At 31.8% G+C, this 27,035-nt stretch overlaps 1 protein-coding gene across 1 annotated transcript; it reads right to left on the bottom strand.

Annotated features, from left to right (window-relative positions):
- Positions 1 to 4,597: 4,597 nt before the first annotated feature.
- Positions 4,598 to 13,065, bottom strand: LOC123660908 (protein Flattop homolog). The gene is made up of 3 exons (XM_045595926.1): positions 13,039 to 13,065; positions 5,473 to 5,686; positions 4,598 to 4,773 (listed from the first exon to the last, which is right to left on the bottom strand). Exons 1-3 carry the CDS (start codon positions 13,063 to 13,065, stop codon positions 4,598 to 4,600), a joined length of 417 nt encoding a protein of 138 aa, XP_045451882.1.
- Positions 13,066 to 27,035: the final 13,970 nt, after the last annotated feature.

Below are 27,035 nucleotides of genomic sequence, written 5' to 3'. Positions count from 1 at the left end.
ATCCTTTTATGTACAGACATGTAAAAATTTAGAAAAAATTTAAAAATTTCCAAATGTGTAAACTGTATTACGTTGTGTTTTAAATTTCTCCTTTTTCCTTTTTCTTTTTGTGAACGTGAAACGGACACTGATAAGGCTAAAATAAAAAATTATTGTATTAAAACTAAAAACTACTATAAATTATTATATTTTGGACAAGACCATAAAAAGTAAAAGGAACGTGAAAACGATTATTCAAGTACTATACTATATATAGGGAGAGATGTACAAATGATATAGGTGGGTAAAATGGCACATTGTGTTTTCTATAAAACTACATGCATGTTAATTCTTCATCCGTTCGGTCGTGTGATGCTAAAACTTGATTGTTTGGTATTTGTACTCTCAAGTTTACGCATTAATATTGTTTCTTCGCAAAAATAAGTATTTTTCTATATTTAAATATTTTTATTCGCTTTGGTTTATTATAACATTATTAAAAATCTTCATGGATACGTTTCAGTATTGTTATTATTTCCATATTTTTAGTGATCGGTTTCTATAGCTGTAGATTATACAGTAGACAAAATAGCACACTACTTGTTCGGATATAATGGTATAGTATAATGTTTGACCCGCCTTTTTCCTTTATAATAATTTATGCAATTTCATCACAGCATCATCATCATCACAGCAGCCTTTCGCAGTCCACTACTGGACATAGGCCTCCACAAGTTCACGCCAAAAATGGCGTGAACTCATGTATTTTGCCACGCTGGGCAGGCGGGTTGGTGACCGTAGGGCTGGCTTTGTCGCACCGAAGACGCCGCTGCCCATCTTCGGCCTGTGTATTTCAAAGCCAGCAGTTGAATGGTTATCCCGCCATCGGTCGGCTTTTTAAGTTCCAAGGTAGTAGTGGAACTGTGTTATCCCTTAGTCGCCTCTCACGACACCCACGGGGAGAGGGGGTGGCTATATTCTTTGATGTCGTAACCACACAGCATTATGCCATTTACAATACATAAAATAATAAATAATACCGTTAATATTTAACTAGTTATTTGATTTTTTAAATAGAGATAGTTTTTTAGATACTTGTCTTTCAGATAATCAAATAAACCCACAAAACAATTCTAGAAAAATAAACTGACTGGGTTGGGATAAAATATCTATGAAATATCATTTATGATTACTTTTCATTTTCATTTTCTGCAAGTTCAAAAACCAAACTTTGTTGGTAATACCAATGTAAGGATCTAAAGCAAAATCTGCTCATTTAACTGTGACAAAGATTAATTAATTTTAAAAAATTAGGCGCCGCGTTAGCGCAACGGTCACAGCCATGGATTGTACCTGTTGGGCTGGCGGTTGCGGGTTCGATCCCCGCACATGACAAACATTTGTATTGGCCATACAGGTATTTGCCGTGGTCTGGGTGTTTGTGCAGTCCTTGTGGGTCTCCCCACCGTGCCTCGGAGAGCACGTTAAGCCGTCGGTCCCAGTTGTTATTATGTACACCTGGTAGCGATCGTTACTCATAGTAGGGAATATATCCGCCAACCCGCATTGGAGCAGCGTGGTGGATTAAGCTGCGATCCTTCTACTACATGGGGAAAGAGGCCTATGCCCAGTAGTGGGATATTACAGGCTGAAGCGTAAAAATTTTGGATTCTGACAATGTAAGTTATCTTTCATTCTAGCTTACAATCAAGCTGACGCTGATTATAAAGATTGTCCCTGCATATATTGCAATAACTCCTATTCAAGTTTTAAGCCAAAAAGTTATAGTTAAAGTGCATAAGCTAAAAAATTGACTCATGCAGATCAGATGCAGATGTTCCTCAAAAGACAAAATGAGACTTACGTGCTAACTTAACATGTACTTGACTCATTTTCAATACGAACTTGATATGCCATTTGTAACAAACCATCATGTTTCATTTTACCCACCTAAGCTGGACAAAACGGTTTTATTTTAAGCTTTTAGAAATAATAGACACCGAATATAAAACAAACAACTGAATCAAACTATAAATGATATATATAATAATGAATCATAAATTCCCCGCAGCTAGGAAGAAAGAAATAAAAAATTTAAGTATAGTCTCCTATTTAGGAAAATGGAACTTTATCCGTTACATCGGTCCAGCACTTCATTTATTTATTTAGTTGAGTTTAATTGACAGATAATTTTCCTACCACGACCAATGGTAGTTATAATAAAAACTGGGAACCGTTGAGCCTGGCCGGCCCGTAGATCCCAGTTGTCTCGTAGAGCACGTAATGTATTTTTGCAAATATACGATTTAAAAGTGCTTTTGAAACCTACTTGAACAAAGATTTTTTTTTTTGTGAAAGTCGGTATTACGTGTTCTACGAGTCAAGGTGGTTAATCACAAACGCCCAGACCTGAAACAAAAACTATTACATATACAAAATTGCGTTTCCAACGGGAATTGAAAGCGTTATCGTCGACATTAACAGAATTTTCATCGCCATTACGAGTAAGTAAATCAAAACGGTCGTTCTCATTGTTCAAAGTTACATAGGCTGTCGACATTCATTACTATAAAATAATAATTTTTCATGATAAAAAAATATCATTCGCAATTTTCGTATAAAATTATATCAATAAAAATAAAGCTGAATATACATGACTAAAATACTGAAACAATGTATTTAAAACCTACTAATTGATATTATCTTTAGTTATCATTGTCGGCTAAATACGCAGGTGCGCTGTGATAAAAACTAATTAGGTATTTGTTTTTGCTTCGATTTTTTTTCCAAAACCACCACGTGAGAATATCGAGTAATTATAGTTTGAGAACTTCAACCAACAAGTCGCGAGTTCAATGTCTAAGTAGTTTGAATACGTTTACAAAATTTATACATCATTATCATCATTAGAAAATATGCAGTAAATTAAGCTTTAATTTTTATTTTTAAAAAAACATGTAAGAAAAGAGTGCGGTAACTATAAAGATTAACATCGGAGTTATTTGATTTAAAAAAATCATTGCGATGCATTTAAATAATAATAAAAATAGTAATAAACAAAAGATAAACATCAATTAATTAAATGATTACGATTTAATAATTATAACTAATACTAATACTTATTTGAGGTGTATTTTTATGTTGACGATCTTATAGAGATTATTTTAAACATTACACATATTATTAGACTGTACAGTACAATTGGGCGGATTTATGGCTATTTAGCCATTTATTTCAGACACCAATTAAAGAAAGGATAAATTTAATATAATCTCGAGACAGGGTAGGTGGTGCAGTTATATGACAAACTTACATGCTAATTCGTACATACTACTACTTATGCAGAATACACGTATAAATGTATATATATTAATATCTAAAAATAGTATTTAAAAAAAATATTATTCAAGTTATCGCTGTATTTTTTTGCTTTTTTTTTTGTAGGATTCCATACGATCTTCGCAGTTGAGTTTAAATAATTGTATTTGCTCGCAAACGAAAAAAAAAATCAACTTCAATTACATCAACAAGTAATACAACGTAAGTAGACGAAAAAATAGTCAAGTAAATAAGCGTTATCAATGATTACTCAAAAAGCTGTAATCAGATCTCGATGAAATTTAAACGTCACAACATGATAAACATCAGCTTTGGATTAAATTAAAAATCATCAAAATCGGTACACCCAGTAAAAAGCTATGCGGTATAATACAACGTAGGTCTACGAAAAAATAGTCAAGTAAAAACGCGTTATTAGATATAACTCGAAAAGTAGTTGTTAGATCTCAAATAAATTTTAATGGGACCAAATGATACGCACCACCTTTCGATTAATTCTTTTTTGTCGAAATCGGTCCACGCAGTCAAAAGTTCTGAAGTAACATACATAAAAAAATACAATCGAATTGAGACCCTCCTCCTTTTTTGGAAGTCGGTTAATAAAAATGTGTCACATGCGTTATAAATGATTCCATTGTTAGGAATTCATATTTCCACTTGCAGTTAATCGGACTTTATCAATCAATAAATTTTAACACATTATCTATATATTAATACGTGAAGCAAAAACTTTGTACCCCTTTTCACGAAAATTGCGCGGACGGAGGAGCCCGAGTAGAAATTTTTTCGTCGTGTTCTTAGAAGGACCGGACCGGGCGTGCCTGATCTGGACCGGATAAGGTATGTAACGCAGAAGATATGTCTGGACCTGATCAGGAATCATCAGGATCAGGATCAGGTAGTGAATTAAAAGTGTACTTAATGTTCATGATCACGGAACTCCTTCTTATTCTCTTCTTATCTTCTTATATATTACATGTTAGAATTTGAAAACGGTATTAAACTTACCAATTATGTGAAATTGACCAGTATTAAGTTTTTTTCATTATTCATATACTAAATTATTCTAAGTACTAATTTATAACAAATTAGTAATACCAATATAACTTCCGAATTCATACTCTATAAGCTGAATTGAAGTTTATTGAAAAGTAGGCACAAAATTAGTCTTTACTACACCAATAATAATTCTAAAATTTTAAAATAACTGGATATTTTTATCATTGCTAACTTATTCAAATAATATATAAATAGTTTCACAATGTCACGTGTAACTTCGTTAACTTACTATAAATGTCTGATCATCTGGCGCTTGTTTTGCCTCCTCCTTTGCTTTACCACATTGTCCTCTGCGCATGCTCGCTCCAGTCGAAGACGACACATTTTGTCTTTGAACATGAAGATTCAGCCAATCGGAAAATCTCCCGTCCGGTGGTTCCTTCGTTAACTCTTCAGCTGAAAATAAAATAAAACTTTTTCACACGATATATACGCTCAAATTTTACGCACGTCGTATTCGTTTGTGACATGCGTGCAAAATAGGTATCAACGAAAGAACGGAGTTGTATACTCATGGTATATGTTTCTAGTCGACAATTCATCGAAAAAAGTAAATTACTGGGTAACATGAATTGTACGTGAAAGTATTCTGATTCATGTACATATACTCGTATATATAACGTTAAAATAAAATAGTTATAGGTATTTAGAATTAAAATTTTGGAATTGTCTCTGCATAAATTTAAAGTTTTTATTAAAAAAAAAATTAATATATAAAGCTTATTACTCGTTTCAGGATTACATAGTTGATAAAGATCTACTCTAAGGACTTAGTGACGCTGTATATTATGCAACATGTTACTAATTTTGTACTAAAACAGTTTATATATTATTTTTCAAAAGAGTAACTGCGGAGTTTCTTGCCGATCCTTCTCTGCAGAATCTACATTCTGAATCGGTGATAGCTTCACTTCTACAAATATAATAATTTATCTTTAAAGTTTTAATTTGTAAAATGACGATTCGAAAGTGCTCTTGGGGCCTATTTGAATAAAGCTATGTTAAAAATGTTAACGACAAAGCTTAATACAGTGTACATTATTAGATTTATAAAAAAACCAATACTAACAATATAAGAAGGTAAATTCTATTTACCGACTTTCCTTGTAATCTTTCTAGGTAATTCCCAAGTTCCAGTGTAGTGGCCGAAACATTTAGACGATCCACGAGGCGCCCCTGGTAGAAACCGACCGTTGATATCACATATAGGTTTCGGGTTTGGTCGCATTTCCACAGGACGAGCTCGAGTTGGCGCCCAACGTGGTACTTGCCAGTTACCAAGCCGTTTCGGAGTTGTCTCTTTGTTGAACTAATCAAAAAATCTTACAAAGTTATTTTTGATGATTAATATTGATTTTGTTAGAATTGCAAGGGTCTGAGAAAAACGACAAACACTTAGGTATATTCTGAATTAAGGTAAAATTTATGAGTATTTATTGCCAATATAATCTGAATAACTGACTTAATAAGGCCTTTGTCTAATTACGAGTAATAATAAGCGTTGCTTGTATAGTGTCTGTCCACTGAGTTTTGTCATAATAAAAGAATGATAAAATATTGTTATCTACTTTTTTATATGGCGACAATATTTTTTTATAAAATTTATTTTACTACATAGAAATAAAAAACAAAAACATTCTTATACTCGTATACTTTATGAAGTGTTGAGTTCTATACAGATTTTAGGAACCATTGTTGTCCTTGTTTTGTCCTCCCTATACTTTAAATTATGATGACATTTTATAGGCAAAAAAAAGAAAAAACATTCGGAATACAGTGAATAATTCTGCAAGTCATAAATAGTTGAAACAACTTTGACTGCGCGATGAAGGGTGGCACGCGACCGCGGCGTGACGCACGTGCCCAACCATTGTCATCAAATTTTAATCAACAATATTACAAAATACGTTTCTAAATGCATCTTGAGGCATAATTTATAATTAAAACAATTCCAGTGTATTATTTGAAAGAAACTTGTAAGAAGTTGGACCTTTGTTTGTATTTCTTAATAATATTTTTTAAATCTCGGTGTTCCTTATTTAGTAAATTATATTTCATTTTTAAAATTTATAAGACTGACTCATTACGGAAAAGTAAAACCTAATCGATGTTGACAGCGTTGATAAAACATAGATAAGACCCTTTAATACATAATGTATATAAAAACACCTGCGAAAGAATCAATTACCATTTAATAAATACCTGTAGATAAAGCTATATAGCATTTCATTCAATTCAGAGTAAAAAATGTGGGATGCATTAAAATGCATCTACTATAACATAGTATACTACTACTATATTTTCATAACTTTTTACTGTGTTTTTATAACTCGCTCCGCACATAGATAGTTGCAAGTAGAATAATTATTACATTTAATCTATCAAGCACCGCACGCTTTTTACTCTGAATTAAATTATTCTCTTAATAACTTAAATTTTATTATAATTTTATTTTGAAATAATTAATTATGACAGATTGCTAGATGTTCTACTATTGTAATAGATTAGATATAATATATTAGATTAATATTAGAAATTAATATAAAATAATATTGTAATATATTAGATTAATATAATTTAAAAAAAAAAATTTGTAATATAAAGTCTTTGTTATAAAAAAAAATTATTTTCTACTTTTTAGTTCAATTAGCTATTAAAGCGTGGGTTTTTAGTTTTTTTTTTTTTTTTAAGCTATAATTTATTTTTTATTTTTTAGGTCGATTTTTCAATTAATTATTTGCGAACATGTGATAGTTTTTCATTATTAATCTATACATATAATAAAATGGTAGGAAAGTCAAAACTGTACATTGAACATTTTTTTAAAAGAATACTTGGGGTGTGATCTACAATCGATACCGAAGCCAAAAATATAGTTTTTAGAATTTTTGTCTGTTTGTCTGTATGTATGTCCGGGATAAACTCAAAAAGTACTGCATGGATTTACTTCAATTTTGGCATGAATATTATTAAGAAGTCGGGTACATATAGGCTACATATTATCACGCTATCACCTACGGGGAACGAGCAGTGAACCTTTATTTCTTCAACGCATTCTGTAACAACGTGTAATCTAACGACGCATATTTGAATGTTGTTATTTTTATGCTAATAACAATGTCATAAGCTAGCTTCACACTATAAATAAAGACATTCTGTAGTATATTTAGTATCAGCATTCCACCCATGCGAAGCCAGGGCGGGTCGCTATCGACGCCACGAATTTACGTCACGTGAAGCGGACGGGAAACAGCTAGCTAGGTATAATAAACAAGGTAAAAATGCAACTAGCCTGAAAAAGTATCTGCCTCCGTTGTGCTGTGCCGAGTACCCGAGCGAAAGAGTAAGTACGAAACTGCAGCATACCTACGCAGCTCGAGCGCTAGCTTTATCTCTCTTACTTTCTTGCAGAGGATCCACAAAAGAATTTATTAATCCTGACAATCCTAATAAGGATATTGGGAAACTGTTATTGAATTATTGCATTGCCATCGGTCCTTAATACGTGTGCAAAGTTTCAAATTAATCAAACTTCTGGAATTGGTTGGTGATGTGGAATTTCGATCACCAACTCGCCTGCCCAGCGTGGTGACTATGAGCAAAACACATGAGTTCACGCCATTTTTGGCGTGAACTTCTGGAGGCCTATGTCCAGCAGTGGACTGTGCTAGGCTGAAATGATGATGATGATGATGATGGAAATTGGTGAAAATTATGCTCAAAGGTTCCATTACATACATACATACATACAAAAAAATTGGTACATTTGTTGAAAAAAATTTATAGCGTTTATGGACCTAATGGTGTATCAATAAGAGTAGAACAAAATTAGTTGAAGCATTTTTAGTCAGAAAATTTTCTTCTTAAAGATGTATTTCTCTCTGGTCACACAGTTACAGTGAAACACTGTAAGATATTTTGAAAAAAATAAAGTTAGATCCACATTTGAGTAGTTATACGATATAGCTGAAAAACTGAGAATAGACCATAAAACAGTTTCTACACATTTGAAAAAGGCTGGCTATAAAAAAAAATTCCCAATAGGTACCTATATGGATGCCACAAGGACTCACTGAAAGAAACCTAATGGACCGTGTACTCATTTGCAATTCTTTTTTGAGACGTAATGATATCGAACTACTTTCTTCGAAAAAACCTTTCGCCGACCTAATAATATATTACGGTGTGAGATACACAAGTTTTTATTTTTATATAAATAAATGCTCCACACTCAACGCTCCCACTAGTATTGCTCCTTTGTCGGAGTTCCGGAAACATAAACAATACACAAGCACAAACGACTAGACCACGGCAAACATTTGTATGGCCAAAACAAATGTATGTGCGAGAATCGCACCCGTGACCGCTAGCGCAACAGCCATTATTAGCTAGTGCTTTTGCTTTGATATAAGACTCGTAGATATGAAGACTTACAGACAAGTGATCGAACAGAAAAGGGTATGTAAAAAGGTTCCTTTGAAGGAAGCAAGGATTGGTTAGAGAACCCTAAAAAGAATATACGAGTATAATAATAGCACCAAACGTCCCATTGAGCAGGTGTCAATGTACGCTCCACTATGCTAGGCGTTATAATCATTATCCCTTTTCTCAACAAGGGGTTGCAAATTATTATTTACCCCGTACACGTCACTCGGTGATTTGCCTCAATTTAAGCACCCGCAATAATTCAGAATTATCTTGTCACACCCTTGTGTATAATGAATAATTTTATCACGACTGTTAACTTTAAAAATGACTATTTAAATCAAAATTCCGTTGTAATAATAATACCGAAATTCGTCAGTGACCTGAACTCGGTAGTAGACGGTCACTGGTCCAAGTCTGCAAAGTTTGAAATCCTTTAACGTTTATTGTTTTATGCTAAATTTACCTCATGCATGGTTGTGAAGCAAAATATCATTGCCAGGAAACATGTATCGAAAACTTACGAAAAATTGTAAGACATTTACCTATAACATATATCTGTTAAAACGCAGTGCCTTGTACAACACAAATCAAAATGACGTATTAAATCCATATCAAAGTTTGTATTGTTTACAAGCGAAAAAAAATTATGTATTTAGGTACTACAAATTTGTAAGTATTGCAATAGTGTTTTAGGTAGGTATACAAGATATTTCTTTCCACGCTTGCCGGAACACAGAATTTTGAGGTAGTTCAGTTATGATTTCTATTTTTTATAGCTAAATTAGACAACATAATGAAAAATCTTATTACGGATCTAAAACAATATTATAATAATTAATTTTTTATCGTTGCCATTACTATGCTGTTATTGATAAGCTATTTAAAAAGATTGATATTTTGTTACTGATTTTCAATTCGTTATAATTGTCATTTTTTACTTTTTTAACTTGCTAAGAAAATATATACCTATATACATTCTATAGTTTTATCACTATTGTTACTTCTGTTTTTAATATTTCTGTTAGCTAGGACCAAACAAGGCACAAGCTTTACTTTATCAAGCTAAAGCTATTCGGACTTACGCGGGTAATGAAGGAATTATATCTCACAATTTCACAAGCATTGATACGTTTGATATATTGTTTTAAGCTAAGTACGATTAAATTCTTCTATTAGCGAAGATAGTCACGTTAAGGTCACGGCCTCGACCCTGAACCTAAAAAGAGTTAATCAACTAAAAGGCTCACCTTACATGCTCTATTTATAGCAACGCATTTCTATACAAGTTTCCCTATTTAGCTGTGTTATGTTTGTCACTTAAAATTAGTTGGTGAACATTCAATACGTTTGTTTACTACAATTTTGTCTGAAAGTCTACAATTGCAAACATGAGCATAATTTTCAACAAAAACTATTTCAGAACTAAGTATTTCGTAAGACCTTGCGGTCTTCAATTAACGTTAGTCAGAATTTTTACCAACTTTCACTTAATATATAGGTATCAATAGTTTTATAGAAATAATGCACACACTCATATTTTTTAATTACTTATTCGCCTAAATATTGTCGTTTTTCAAAGTGTGGAAAGTACTACCTGTCGTAAAAAAAATGCAAGCAAGTATTTTTGCGTCAGCTTTAAAATCTAAGCTTACTTACTACCTCAAACGTTTGTGTTATGGAAATTATACAGTACCATATGGTTTCATTAGCCGAATATCCAAAAAATATGACCATTAATTTTAAAAAACTTGTATTTACCAAACCAAGTTGGTAGTCCCAAGAGTCACGAGAAAATCGGGAATTATGATTTGAGAGTTTGGGTGTTTGAAGGAACAAAAATATATTTTTTTTAGCAAATTCGTACCTATTTTTATTTTTGGCTATATATTTTATGTAAAATAAAGGACACATTTAGAGGACACATTACATTTATATAATCGACATATGAAATATTTTCGTCGCTTTGAGGTCGCCAAAAAATATTCGCGCTCAAGTTTCGAAGGAGAAACTCGATCATGTCACGAAATCATTTCCGGACATAAATCACGCAAAGCGACTGACTTTGACTAACTTCAAGGAAGTTGTATTATGATGTCTTTAAAATAACAAAAATCATTTGAGAAATGGTGAATCCATTTGGACTCTTTTTAGTGAAGCCAAGGTGGTTAAAATATTATTGCTCTACTGTACAAAATATTAATAATAATTAAATAAAAAAATATATATCTTATAACATACACACACGTTTTTGCATGTTGATATATTTATTTAAATTTTAGTTAAGCTAAGTTTGATTATTAATATTATCTCAACTTTACACTTTATATAAATTTGATTGATGACCTTTTTAAATGAATTTTATTATTAACAAGTAGTATCTTTACTGTTAATTTTTATGCGAAGTAATTTTAATTATACTTGCTACACGGCATTAATATATTGTGGAATGTTGTGTACCCCGTGATGGGATACATATTAGATAATAATGTAATAGTGAATTATATATAATGTTCCATATGTATTTTGTGGATGTACCTATAAAATAAAATAAAAAAATAGATAAATAAATAGTTATGTAGTGAAATTTAAGTAAATAACAGAAATAGATAACTTATACATAGATAAACAAATAATAACTATATAAAAAATAATATATATATATATATATATAAGAAAAAAAAAATCCTTACTAACAGTAACATAGGTTAAGTGTACATTGTAAGTAGAACATAAGTGTACATATATGGTAACTAGGAAATAAGTGTACATATATGATAACTAGGCAAATAAGTGTAAATATAGACATAGATAAGAAAAATAATAATGTTAGAAATTAGAAAGCAATTATGTGTATACTTCTGCATAAACAGTATTTAGTAAGGAAAAAAAAAAAAAAAAAAACCGTCGGCGTCGGACCACGTCCTAGTTTTACTAGCCAGTCACAGGACTGTCGATCTGTAGTATAATAAGTAGAAAAATCGCCTGTAGTATTATAATGCATGCATGATAAACAAAGGCACGGGCATTTTGAGCCCGTGGATCAAAATTTATAAATAAAAAAAAAAAAAAACATACACACACGTTTGGCTGTTCCTATGGTAAGCAACTTAATGCTTGTGTTACAGGTAACAGCCGACTGTTCTAACTATATATTTTTTAAATATACATAGAAATAATACATATATAAATATACATATTACACCATATTACACCCAGACTCAAGCGGGAATCGAACCCGCAACCCGCAGAACAGAAAGCAAGTCCTCTACAAACTGCGCTAACGGGCTAGTCAATTCATAAATTGTACAAAGCGCGGACTAATGCAAAAAGCAATCTTTACAATCCAAACTTGGTACGTACAAGAGCGGACAACAAGCACAAATTCAGCTTTTAAATTGGTTTACTGTTTTACATTTTTCTTATTAGGTATATGGAATTTCAAGATATATCAGACCTTGTCTGATTTTTGAAGTAAAACGTCTTTAAAGCTTCTTAAAGGCGTGAAATAATAGTCGGTCTCTTTGAAATAGAAGCAGCCCCTTTCAATATCCTCTTTTTATTGAATAAAATATACATCAAGGAATTTTAAACTCTAATAGATTAAAAATGTGTGGTTACGGCAGTAAAGAATATAGCCACCCCTGGGTGTCGTAAGAGGTAACTAAGTGATAACACAGTTCCACTACCACTTTGGAACTTAAAAAGCCGATCGATGGCGGGATAACCATCCAACTGCTGGCTTTGAAATACACAGTCTTCGATGCGACAAAGCCAGCCCTGCGGTCACCAAACCGCCTGTCCAGCGTGGTACATGACTATGGGCAACACACATGATCGAGTTCACGCCATTTTGTGGCGTGAACTTGTGGAGGCCTATGTCTAGCAGTAGCATTTTATAGTCTATTTTAATTCATCTAATATTTTTAAAAAATTGGCTACTATTGGTACTCTTTATAATATTACTACTAACTAACATGTTACAAATAAATCTTCTCTTTTTTAGATACAATAGTATCTAATATAGTAGTATCTAGTATCATAATAATGAATAATATAGATTGATTTTAGCACTACAAATATCATAAAATCTTAAAAAAATCTTATAGGTATAATAACCTGTATGCTAATGCATATGTACGTAAAATATATATTTAACTAGGGTTGAATAATTTTACGATTGTGAATGTGATATCTCGAAATTTGAAAAATAATCATGTTTAAAAAATAACGTACCTGCCCACTGTCGAAATTAAAAGCCATTCTTGAAAAAATACTTCATAAAACAATAAAATATCACAGATTTTACAAACGTCTCAAAAAAACTGTCATAATAATGTAGTAAATTTGTCAAAAAGGATAAAAATTAAGGAAGTATAGGCACATGATTGTCTATGGTAGGCTTCCGTTAGACAGGAAAACTGGAAAACATTATTGGCCCAACTGTTTGGTAGCTATGGTAACCAGCCTTTCCTTAATTTTCCCTAAAATCCTTCCCCTCTGTTACTTCATGTTATCGTTTTGTGTACAAGATCTTCCTGTAAAATATGGAAAGTTGAACTTCTATTAACAACAATTTTAGTTTTAATAAATAATATACAATATTTAATTACAGTCAATGTGACAATAATGTGCGTAAAATTTTTATTTTTAACGCATAGTTTTAGACACAATAGAAACGAATTGGAAATTTTGAAGTTGCTTAAGACATAATAATAATAATAATTTAAAACAATACTAAAGTTGTTGTTGCCCTAAAATTAAAGTTGAATTTGACAATATTTATTTACCTATGAAAACAAAATAATAAGTACAAATACTTTTCCTTTAAAAACAAAAAAAAAAACGTATCAATGTAGGTATATACTACACAAAATAAATTGCAAAATATATATATTTGTTTGCTACCAAACGAAAAAAACCGACTTCAGTTACACCGACATGTAATACAACGTAAGAAGACGAAAAATATTAACAATAAACGCACTAGTCGTTACTACTTCTTTCGTGTATGTATTTCATGTATTTCGTGTCGTCGGTTAAAAACACACCGTTAAGAACCAAAAAATGTGTGTTTATTTTTGTGCTACCCACACATTAGGGAAATCTAAACATTTTTTTTTAAATATCATATCAAAAATCGACCGTTCCAGTGGGGATCGGATATGCAGATTCGATCCCCGCTGGAACGGTCGATTTTTGATATGATATTTAAAAAGATGTCAAAAAGATATATTTTCGCACAATACACTTTATTTATAGCAAAACAAATTCATGACTCAAATTTAATATTTATGACGCATGTCGTGAAACGATGGCACAATATGAAAAGTTAATAGAACATACATTATTTTTACCAATACGACGAAGCAGTTTATATGGAATATGAACTGTTTATATATTCTATTACTATTTATATACTCTTATGGCACATAAAATTGTACAACTACTAATTAATGAAATACAACTATTAAAAATGTTGTTTTTGGCTAATCGCTACTATGTTGTGTATTAATTATGATTGTGGCGACGTACACCATTCATGTGATTAAAAAGAACTAGGTGTAGAATATGTGTGGTATAAAAAAATAAACTTAACTATATTTCATATTTTTTAATGGCGAGTCAAAATGCAATAAATAAAGTATTAAAGAAATAAATAAACAAACCTATCTTATAATAACAATACCAGTGTCATCATATTATGAAACTAGCTATGCTCACGACTTTTTCCGCGTGGAATTTAACAAAAAAGTTATTATTCAGTTCGCAGTTATAAAATAAATAAATTTCTAAAATAAAAGTAGCCTAAGTTACTCCTTACTACGTCAGCTATCTGCCAGTTAAAGTCCCTTCAAAATCGGTCCAGCCGTTTCAGAGATTAGCCGGAACAAACACACAGACAGACAGACATACAGCAAGACCATATGCATTTAATAAAAAGCGGTTATTTTGATGTTACAAACAGACACTCCAATTTTATTTATTTGTATAGATAATTATTAATAATTATGATAATTATATTCGCAATTTATTTTGCTTAGTCATTAGTACATATTTTACGATAGACAGATGGAAGGTTTTGTACATTAGTAGCAAATTTCTATATATATTTCGTGAGTAATTTAAGCCTTTAACCAAAAACTTAGACGTAATAGCATGGCGTGACGAAGTCGTAAAGTTAAAAATTGTCCCTAACCATGACCTTTAAGGTTTGTTCAGTATTTGTGTATAGCTGATTATTATAGCATTAAACTGAAATACTGCCATTAGCGGATGTCGCAGGCCGGTACATGATTCTTTGCATAAATTATAATACAATTTCTCGAAGTAAGCTTCAGCGTCGCATTACCATTTGAGTAATTTAAATTCGTATTCAACTTTATTGTCTTATGTTTATTAATTCTGATAAACGACAATAAAAATATTAGCGAGTATTTAGTTAAATATTTAAAGATTAGTAGTAGTTCTCCTTTTAGATTTGTAAATGTAACAATAGTCAGAAATGAAAAAGTACTTGGAATTGTAAAAAAAAAAATGTTTTAAAAAATTCATTCGCACACATGCTTTGCGTTTTGTAGCCATTAGTGGTGTTTTTTGGAATTTACTCAATTTGCCGGTCCGGTCCAAGTGAACCTTAAATTTGTGAGTTCCATTTGGACCTAATGTGAGCTGAGGTAGGGCACAGCAGGAACCGGGGTGAGATGGCGAATGCTAACGCGACCCCATCTCGCCCCACTCAGGCGGACGACTGCTCACACGTGGTGGTTTTTAGTCAGTAGGAGTCTGACATAACCCTCTGGCGCCCCCGTGCTGGAGGGTATCCATGATGGATTTTCCCCACGTATAAAAAAAAAAAAAAAAAAAAAAAAAAGGGCACAGCAGGAATTTCCTGCTCAAAATATGGAGCAGCCCGACTGGGGTAGTACCTCGACCTTACAGAAGATCACAGCAAATAATACTGTTTTCAAGCAGTATTGTGTTCCTGTTGGTGAGTAAGGTGACCAGAGCTCCTGGGGGGATTGGGGATTGGGTCGGCAACGCGCTTGCGATGCTTCTGGTGTTGCAGGTGTCTATAAGCTACGGTAATCGCTTACCATCAGGTGAGCCGTACGCTTGTTTGCCGACCTAGCGACATAAAAAAAAGCTATAATTTGTGTGAGTGTGTGTTTGGTTAGATGCTGTCAGTGATGTCGCTCCAAGCGAGTGACAATGAGAAGTCACTGAAAATCAACGTCTCACCATTGTTGCAAATGCTGAGTGGCTGCCTGTATTGTTCGTAATCTCTGTGAAACCGTATTTGTTTTGTTTTGACTTATTATTGTGAACAATAAAATATTTTTCTTTCTTTCTTTTTTTAAATTCAGATTCAGTGCTTATGTAATAGTTAGTAGTAGTCAATACTTATGTATTTCGATAACCCTGGGGGGGTCTAATCAAAGGTACAGAGCAACTTTTATTTGTGGTTGTGGTGGTGAATATAACGAATTGAAGCATGCTCTTTTTTTAATTATTCCTGACAGGAGAACCTATGTAAATTGTCAGTTTAGAACACGTTCCGTCATACCCCCAGTTGTCTCTAACTACAGTCATTCTTACAAAATAATAACTATAATACAATACAACAATATAGTACTTACAATAATATTTTTTCTTGAAGTATTATCGGAAATATTTAGCAAATATTTTTGAACTTGCGCGATTTGCAAAATCGCGTTTTTGAGGTGCGTCCCCAAGTCAATAAGTGGTTCGGAATCCCGATTTCTGAGGTACCCGTCGAATTAAAAAAAAATGATATTTTCATTAAAGTGAGTTTAGATTTATCTAAGGATAGGATCTTAATTAACTAGAGTTTTGGTAGAGTTTAGTTTGGTAATAATTAACGGAAATGGAGTAGCCAGAAAAAATAAATCAGAAAACAAAAATATATAAAGTTTTATAAAATATGTAAAAATATAATGCGAAGAAATAAACGTAAATAAATTATATAAACACCGTCCATTACAGACAAAACATATTTACAAACGAAAGTACCTAATAAAAATCGCATCAAATTGTTTTGTTGACTCGAATTGGTATTGAATCTAAAAATAAAAATTAGTTTTACTATATACTCATTTCTAAACATCCCCAATTTTTTTATGGCTGACAAAGAGACTTTTAGACTGGGTAATGACTATCTGACTCTCCTAAACTACCTTCTAAATCAAATCCTGTAACTTATACTCTACACAAGCGCATTTGCGCCCAGGTAAATAAATACCTTCTAAACGCTCAGCACGTGTTCAGAGCTAAGCGTTATGTGAGTACAAATCTCTTAACCCATGTAAACTAAAAGGAGGTTGATGTTCTATAATTTGACTTTTCAAAGGCATTTGACAAAGTTGACAATGGCGTCCACTAACAAAATTTTGTACCATTGTGTTTGCTCCTGGCCTTCTAAGATTTTTAGCTGATAACTTGCACAATTTCTCGTATACTCTCGCTACCAACAATATATTAAGATTTTTTTTTTTAATTTTACTTAATAAATTTAATAATATACTTATAAGAAATTAATCAGGTTTTACGCAATTTTAATCTATTTAAAATTACTAAGTATCTACTCTAATTATGATTATTCTTGATAAGAATGTGTCTGTATGAATATCTACACCTCTACATACATTAAATACGTGTTTGTTTATTCTATTTTATAATATCATGGATTTCATTGATAATCTATCTACATAAAAATGAGTGCTGATATTTTTTAAATAAAAACTTTTTACATGTTTTTGTTTAAACTATTTCAAATATTTACCTACAATGACCATAAAACCAAAACGTAATCCGCCATAGAAAAAACGAATTCAAACTCGAATAGAAAAACTAAGAAAAGAGCTAGGACAGAAAATTAGGGACAAATTATACACAAAACACAATATTCAAAGTGAAAATGATCATAATAATACAGCCGAAATCATCAAACAAAGAATCAAAGCACTAGCAGGAAGAATAAAAAGATACGAAGAAATAAATACAAAAAATAAATTATTTACCGAAAACGAACATAGACTGACTATAAAGAAGCCTGGGAAGTAATGCCACATAAGACATAAAAATACCGAGTAAAGAAAATGTAGAAAAATTCTGGAAATCAATATTATCAAACCTCGACAATACAACGCGAAAGCTAATTGGATTATAGAAATAGAAACAATGTCAAACGAAGTAAATACAGTAGATTCAGTAGAGATTACAGAAGATCAAGTAAAATTTGCCTTACGTAGAATGCACAATTGGAAATCATCGAGCCTAGACCAAATTCAAATTTACTACATAAAATATCTGAGCAGGTACACAAATACTTGGCCTCACTTTTTACAAACATAGTCTCAGGAACAGAGCCAGTAGAAGAGTGGTTCACGACAGGTAAAGTTATACTGGTACCTAAGAAGGAAAACACCGAGGAACCGAAAAACTGAAGACCTATAGCTTGCTTACTAAGTATGTACAAACTTCTTATTTCTGTATTAGCCAACGTTCTATATATCTAACGTTCTATATAGCCACTGCCACAAGAATACCATAATTTCAGAAGAACACTATCGAAAGGCTTTAGATAGTGTTTTTCACACGAATGGCTTCTCAAGCTGCTTGATATCTATAGATGTCCTCCTATGATTAGGAGATTTCTTCTTTCAGCCATGTCATCCTGACGAGTAAACATGACAGCCCGTGGTTCGCACTAATCAATAACTACCGAACCGATTTATATCAGACGCGGCATTTTCCAGGGCGACTCCCTTTCTCTGTTATTGTTCTGCTTAGCATTAAACCCTCTTGCATTCGTGCTAAATAAAAATGAAATGAAAGGCTACAAACTCAAAGATAGCATCTAGATTAATCATCTCTTATATATGGATGATCTTAAAGTATATGCAAACAATAGACTTGATAGTGTAGAGATATTTACAAGCGACACAGGTATGTTTGGTTTGGAAAAATTCAACGTATTGCATTTAAATGCAGGACATAGAAACATAGCAGCAGGTGGAGGGTACATACTTCTGAGTGGGGAAACTTTTAAACAACTTGCAATAGGTGATAGGTATAAATATTTAGGGGTACATGAATCTGGAAAAAATAGAACATAGCGTCGTTAGAGAACAGATAACTAAAGAATACTTTAAAAGAGTCAAAAAGCTACTTAACACGCACTTGAATTCCCGAAATCTCATCAAAGGTATACACATACGCTGTTTTACTTTACTCTTTCGGTGTAATTAACTACAAAAACAGTGACCTATAGAAAATAGACGTTATGGCTAAAAAAGCGTAATGGCTAGAAAACTACTAGCGATTAAAAAAGCACAACAACAGAAAGCAGAAGTAGAAAGACTGTACTTACCAATTAAGCAGGGAGGAAAAGGGTTACTAAATGTGGAGTACATCTATAAAACACAAATAGTTAAAATCAAGCAATATCTAAAACCAGAACGCGATTACCTAATCAAAGCAATAGTACAGCATGATACAAGTAGGGATATATATTCAATAATAAAGGAAGCACAAGAAATAGAAAGGGAACTACATCTATCACAAGGCAATGCGTTAACAGATGAGGAAATCAGGTAATCTATAGTAAATAGGCATAGTGAAATATGGAGAAATAAACAGCTACATGGTCAATTTCCTACAAAAGTGTTAGATCAGGGTAACATAGACAAGGAACTGTCATTTAATTGGATTAAGAAACAGCAGATATCTCCAAGTATCGAATTCTCAATATTTGTAAACCAGCACCAAACAATTATGACACGACAACACCAACGTGACATACTTAAGGAGCCAGTAGACGGCAAGTGTCAGTTATGTGCAAGCAAGGATTAGACCACCCAGCACATAATATCTGGATGTGAAAAACTGGCAGGGACCTATTATGTTAAATTACATAATAACCTTGTTCAGTACATCTACTGGTGCTTGGCTCGACGGCATAAAATGGAAGTTTCTCACTTATGGTGGAAAGAAACACTGACCAACTACAAGTAAAAGAAAATAATTCAGCCAAAATTATGTGGGAAATCCCTGTTCAAACTGATGTCACCATAACGCACAATAGACCTAATTTAATTTACACAAAAAAACATATCAACAAAACTTACCTAATAGATGTAACCGTACCGACAGATTATAGCATCGGAGCTAAAGAAATTGCTACTCAAAACTGAAATCAGCCGTTTGTGGAACACGCAAACGTTTGTTAACCCAATAGTAATAGAAGCAACAGGAGCTAAATGGATAAAAAAATACTTAGAACAACTAGATTCCAACAGTGACATTAGCATTCTTCAGAAATAAGTAGCCATACATACAACAATCATACTCAGTAAAGTGCTTGGAGATACTCTTTTCGTACACAATACACAAGACCCACTTTTACAAAACACACAACTATCACTAGATAAAGACACGCAGCAATTATCAGACACACAGCAGTTAGCAGACATACCACACTCTCTCAACACAACTCACGAACCTAGCACAAATAATTTACAAAGACGAGGAAGACGTAGAGGACGGAGAAGGACAGGCGCGCAACGTCGCGTATAGAATAGGAGGAATATAAATGGCTTTTTTCTCGTGGGTTACGAGACAAGGCATTTATTTAGACCGACATAAGTAAGCAAAATAAAATCGACAGTGACATAAGGTTAGCCAGCAAAATATAATTAATTGAAATATTTGAAAGCTTTTAAAAAGTTAAATAAAGTAAAACTTATTTAAATAATTTGTGTTTCTTCGCAAACGAAAAAAAAACCGCCTTCAATTACATTGCCAGTGTACATTGTTAAAATGTTCCGAAAATGTATCTATTTTGTACCCGAGTAGTATACGGGTATCAATTATCCTGGTACACCTGCGTCCCTGGATCGATAGGCGGAGTCTGTGTGGGATTGGCGGAGCGTGAGAGGCGGAGCTACAAGTTAAAACAGACGCTATGGTTTACCATTGCAAAAAAAAATGTAACAAAGTCATTTAAAATTAAATATTTTTCTCACCTTAATAACAAAATATTATAATTATGGTGATCGATCATTGTTACCAATATATTTTATTCTACATAATTTACCTATTTTTTTAAAAATAATTTATGTACGTTATGATTGTCCATTATGATTCTTTGATATTAAAATATTACGTCTACCATACTGAAAGTTCTCACTATGTTAAGATATATTTTTTTATGGTTAGATAATTTTTTTTTTTGTTGTATATTAGAACAACGAAATAAGTGTTCGAAATAAAATTGTCTATTATTTTACTACTGAACTGTTGAGCTTCAATAATTTCACTTCTGATTAAAGACCTTATCAATTTATAGGAGAATAGTTGGAGTTTAGTCCATAACGTTGTTCTGCTGTGGATTTGAAGACATTTTTTATTAAATCGTTATCAATTTTTTATAATAACAACTGGAACTGCCGGCTATCATAGTGTTAATTAATAATACTAAATACAGATTAGATATCGACTTCGCAGAGGAGTCTAATCCTAAAACGTTGGTGTTAACGTAAATTATTCCACGTAGCGTTATTTCCACGTAATTTTAAAGAATAATGTTTAGAAACTGTACTTATACAAAGTGTACTTATGTAGTACTGAATATGATCTGCATAAATTTCTTCTTTTTAACCGACTTCCAAAAAAGGAGGAGGTTCTCAATTCGACTGTATTTTTTTTTTTTTTTTTTTTTTTTTTTTTTTTTTTTTTTTTTTTATGTATGTTACATCAGAACTTTTGACCGTGTGGACCGATTTCGACAAATTTTGTTTTAATCGAAAGGTGGTGTGTGCCAATTGGTCCCATTTAAATTTATTTGCGATCTAACAACTACTTTTCGAGTTATATCTAATAATGCGTTTTTACTTGACGCTTTTTTCGTCGACCTACCTTCTATTATACCGCATAACTTTCTACTGGATGTACCGATTTCGATAATTCTTTTTTTGTTGCAAAGGGGATATCCCTAATTTGGTACCGTGATAAGGAAACCAGGATCTGATGATGGGATCTCAGAGAAATCGAGGGAAACTCTCGAAAATCCGTAATAACTTTTTACTGGATTTACCGATTTTGATAATTTTTAATTTAATCGAAAGCTGATGTTTATCATATGGTCACATATAAATTTTATCGAGATCTGATAACTACTTTTTGACTAATCTTTGATAACGCGTAGTTGCTTGACTATTTTTTCGTCGATCTACGTTGTATTACTTGTCGATGTAATTGAAGTCGGTTTTTTTTTCGTTTGCGAGCAAACACAATTATTTTTTTATTATTTATTTTCAGCAAAGATTAACATTATAAACCTGCAAATTATTGTGGTTCATTTTTTTTTGTTCTACGAATTAAATATACTAGTGGTCCCCCAGTGGTCGAAATTCGACCATAATTAAAAATTTAAATAAATAAAAAAAACAATGAAAATAAAGAACATCTTTTAAATTTTTGAATTTGACTACAGGCTTTGACAATCAACAATAGTATAATATGCGTGTGTGTCAAATACATGGTAGTGTGTGTAATGTTTTTTTTTAATGATTTAATACGTATATGTTTTATGCATAGTTAAAGAAAATATTAGCAGTCTGCACTCCTTCTCTATATAGGTAAACTATAAGTATACGAAATTCTATACTCCTCCGTCCGAGCAATTTTCGTAAAAAAGGGTACAAAGTTTTTGCTTTACGTATTATTATACCCATAGATAATAATAATATGAAGTGAAGAGGATAATAATATTTTTAGTTTCGCTTACAACACTAGGGATCCCTAAAAAGAAACTTTACTAGGCACCGCCCTCTCAGAGGGTAAAACCATCCCCTCAGAGGACATAAATACTGAGGGAGGCTGACATCTGGACCAGTACAGTTATTACTAAGTTACAGATAACAGAGTGTTAGAAAATATTTAGTGTGATTACTATTTAGTTAAAAAATAATATAATAGTTAAAGACTATACATATATGATTCGGATTGAAGTTCCATCTCAAAGTAAGTATTGAATATATTTTATGGAAATGTTTAATAGTAAACATCATATTTACCTAATAGTGTTACACACATAAAACATCCCATACATCCTACGAGTACGTATTTTAAGGTTGGTGGTAAAGAATTCTCGTAATATTAGCTACCCGTAAGTGGAAAATATATTTAATAGTAACTACATAACAACACAACTATCAATGTTATTATACGGTACTAAAAATTAATAAAACATGCGACACAAGTTACTTATAGATAAAAAAGAATAAATGATTGTGATTCATTTCACGAAACAGAATTTTTCTAATTTCGTAAAAAGTAATGAGTTCATTGTTTAATAGAAGATAGTGAAAGTCCGCAATCGTAATCGTTGTTTAAATAATTGTGTTTGCTCGCAAACGAAAAAAAAACCGACTTCAATTACATCGACAAGTAATACAACGTAGATCGACGAAAAAATAGTCAAGCAACTACGCGTTATCAAAGATTACTCAAAAAGTGTTTATCAGATCTAAATAAAATTTATATGTAACCACATGATAAACATCAGCTTTCGATCAAATTAAAAATTATCAAAATCGGTACACCCAGTAAAAAGTTATTGCAGATTTTCGAGAGTTTCCCTTGATTTATCTGGGATCCCATCATCAGATTCTGGTTTCCTTATCATGGTACCAAACTAGGGATATCCCCTTTCTAACGAAAAAAGAATTATCAAAATCGGTACATCCAGTAGAAAGTTATGCGGTATAATACAACGTAGGTCGGCGAAAAAAGCGTCAAGTAAAAACGCATTATTAGATATAACTCGAAAAGTAGTTGTTAGATCTCAAATAAATTTAAATGGGACCAATTGGCACACACCACCTTTCGATTAAAACAAAATTTGTCGAAATCGGTCTACCCGGTCAAAAGTTCTGATGTAACATACATAAAAAAAAAAAAAAAAAAAAAAAAAAAGAAAAAAAAAATACAGTCGAATTGAGAACCTCCTCCTTTTTTGGAAGTCGGTTAAAAAATACACCAAAAGTTATAGTTCTGCAATTTATACGCTATTTGTAATAATATCTAAGGCGAACTATTTCATGATGCGTACAATTTATTGAAATTATTGTCGTCTTTGGTTAAGATTCTCATTAGATACACCTCGGGAAATTATAATAAAACTAAGATTGTTATATGATATTGTTATAAAATGAAAATTATTGACTAAATAATAAGCCACGTATACCTGTATACTCACCTGTATAATAAACTGCTGTTACGAGTGCAGTAAATCAGCATATCAGCTAATGTTAATTTGAAGGGAAATGTTTATATATTAAGTGTTATCTGGTGAATGATCTGTTAAAAGTAAATATATACAAACTAGTAACTTACATTTTTTTTTATTACTATTACTCTCATTATTTGCGAACGAAGCTCAGTTTCAATGATTTAAATCAAAAACATACGTCCCTACGTTTCCATTTTTCGTATAAACCCGGTTAGATTAAACACAGTGAAGTTACCTACATCTACTTAATGTTATAAATATGAATAAAGGAAAAATCAAGTATTTGTTTGAACGCACTTTTATCAGTCGTCCATCGCTATACAAGACTATAAGCAGGAAAATGATAATATCTCTGATACATAAAATAATTCATGTAAGTATAATTTATTAATATTACGTCGTCGACAAAACACTGGTGATTCAAAGTGTAAATTTCAATTTGTCCAAAACTTAAAAAATTAATGACTTGAGTGAGAGGTTCTTTTTAACAAATATACCAATAATTTATTAAAATGTAATCGTTGAAAATTTTATTTTTGTTAATGAACTGAAATATTAAATTTTCTTATCGGTATTGTACCCAATAACCCTTAATCATGGTATCTGATCGATCGATTACTCATCGAAGTTCTTTAGTCAAAATAAAAAATAAAGCTTTGTGTGAAGCTATAATCGATTCCTAATAATTAATGGACTTTTTCAATTTTTTGAATAAGTTATTGACCCTGTAGTATAAAAATCCGAATATAATAAAATCATGCAATTCCCTACCTACCCGGTTTAAGAAAATTTATATTAAAGACTTATATGTCGCTTAGAGGTTATTTACATCGCATTTTATATAATACGGAGAGCCCTCTTCTCTAAGAAAAAAGCCGCATAACCCCGATTATTTAAAAACTTCATCTGAACCATTGATCCATAAAAAAACCCTTAAAGATCAATCAATGATCTGAACTAATCATTTATTAATTTAAATTCTTTCTCACTAACGCGTGGAGGTATCAAGCTTAAAATCATATCAAATACGCAGGTCTACTGTTCCTTGGAGCTGGGAAAAAATCAAACTTCTAAGCCAACGTAATCAAAAAATACAGCCGTTTATGCTGCAAACGGGAAAGCCCATTTCAGGCCCACAGTGGACAACTGTCTTAAGAAGACTAATTTTGTCCAGAAATCTACTATAAACAGACATTATTTTTATAACATTTAAATAAGCTCCACTACAATCAGTAATATTTCGATAAAAAGGGTAATTTTATTGATAAATAAATATAACAAAGTTTAGGTCAAATATTGCCCGGAGATAAAATATCTTTACTATGGTCAATCGATCCGAATATCGATTTATAAACAAGTAAAATAAACTCAGGCTATGTATAAATAACGGGCCGCTGTTGGTAATTCTATATAGAATTAACCAAAAGAAAACATTTATTATAGAATCAATGTGTACGTTTGTTACTTTATTCAGTAAAGATTATAAACAATCATCTATCGATTATTTTTATTTACGTAACGATTTATCGATATTTTTATTATTTTTCTTCCATCTGAAAACCCACCAGAAATTTTTTGTCAAACTTATTAAGCTATATTTGAAATACACCTGTTGTTATACTCAATATATTATTATAAATTATTGAAAAACTCGGAAAAGGCCTTGAATTATCTTTCTTTCGTGCAAATTTTAATAATATATAAAATATCCAAAAAGTTAAAAAATATATTTCTACAATAATGGCGCCATTTTAAGATTTTAGAACACTCAATTTTTATACGATTTTTTGATGTCCACATTTGGAGACACTATGGAGAGTGGGCATTCTCCTTTTCGACACTCGCAAGGGAATCACTACCTACATCACAATACAAACCTACTTCCCGTCAACTCAGAATCTTGAAATTTGATACGAAGCAACGTCTTATAGCACAGATAAACAAAAAATTGAGAAAAGCATAAATTTTATTATTAATATTAGTTACATCATATAATAAAAATATTTTTAATAATATAGAGGAGTATGATATTTCGCACACTTATAGTTTCAACTCTGCGTTTTCCTGAAGAGTGTCCTAGGCGACACAGTGTCTGTCTGACACTGTCTAAATCGTCTGCAATAGACGGACTAAGGTCAATGATGATGATGATAGTTTACATAGAGAAGAAGTGCAGAATGCTAATATTTTTTTTAAATTACTTATGCATAAAATCACTAAAAAAACATTACTCACACTAACATGAATTTGGCACACACACGCGTATATACTCGTTTGTTTATTATTGTAGAAGAATATGCATTAGTAAAAAAGCGGTTATTTTAATATCACAAACAGACACTCTAATTTCATTTATTTGTATAGATTTTGTTTATGGATATTGTGTATTGATTCGACTTCCAAAGTCATATTGTTGATTATTGTAGTAAATAGCGCTTATGTATATGTGTATATGTAGATATTTGTTTCTGTCTTTGCCTTACGCCATTCAATAAATTGGTTTACAACTATCAACAAATTCTTACAAAGTTTTTAGGTAAAAGTCGAAAAAAAAACATTAAACTAATGTTCCAGCGTCGTTAAGAGTGTATGCTACCTCGAATTGCTTATTTTCCACTCGGTAGGATGTCCATATCTTCCAAACTACTGAATATTTAAGTTTGAAATTTATGTATGGTAAAGTTCAGGACATAAACTATCTTTCATATGTTTCGAAAACACGATTCCATAAAATTTTCTCGATACAAAAAAATCGCAAAGTTACCTCTATTTTTGTATTAAAACCTTAATATCTCAGTAAATATAGAAGTTATGGACTTGAGATTAAGCTTGGTAATTGAAATAAGTATGAAGAACATTTTATATGTTGCGTTTTTTAAAAATAACTATTGATAATGTTTGTGGGGAGAAAATACAT

Source organism: Melitaea cinxia, chromosome 16 (genome assembly GCF_905220565.1).
Source record: "Melitaea cinxia chromosome 16, ilMelCinx1.1, whole genome shotgun sequence".
In the NCBI taxonomy this organism is placed as follows: domain Eukaryota; kingdom Metazoa; phylum Arthropoda; class Insecta; order Lepidoptera; family Nymphalidae; genus Melitaea; species Melitaea cinxia.
This window is presented reverse-complemented; position numbering and strand designations above follow the sequence as displayed.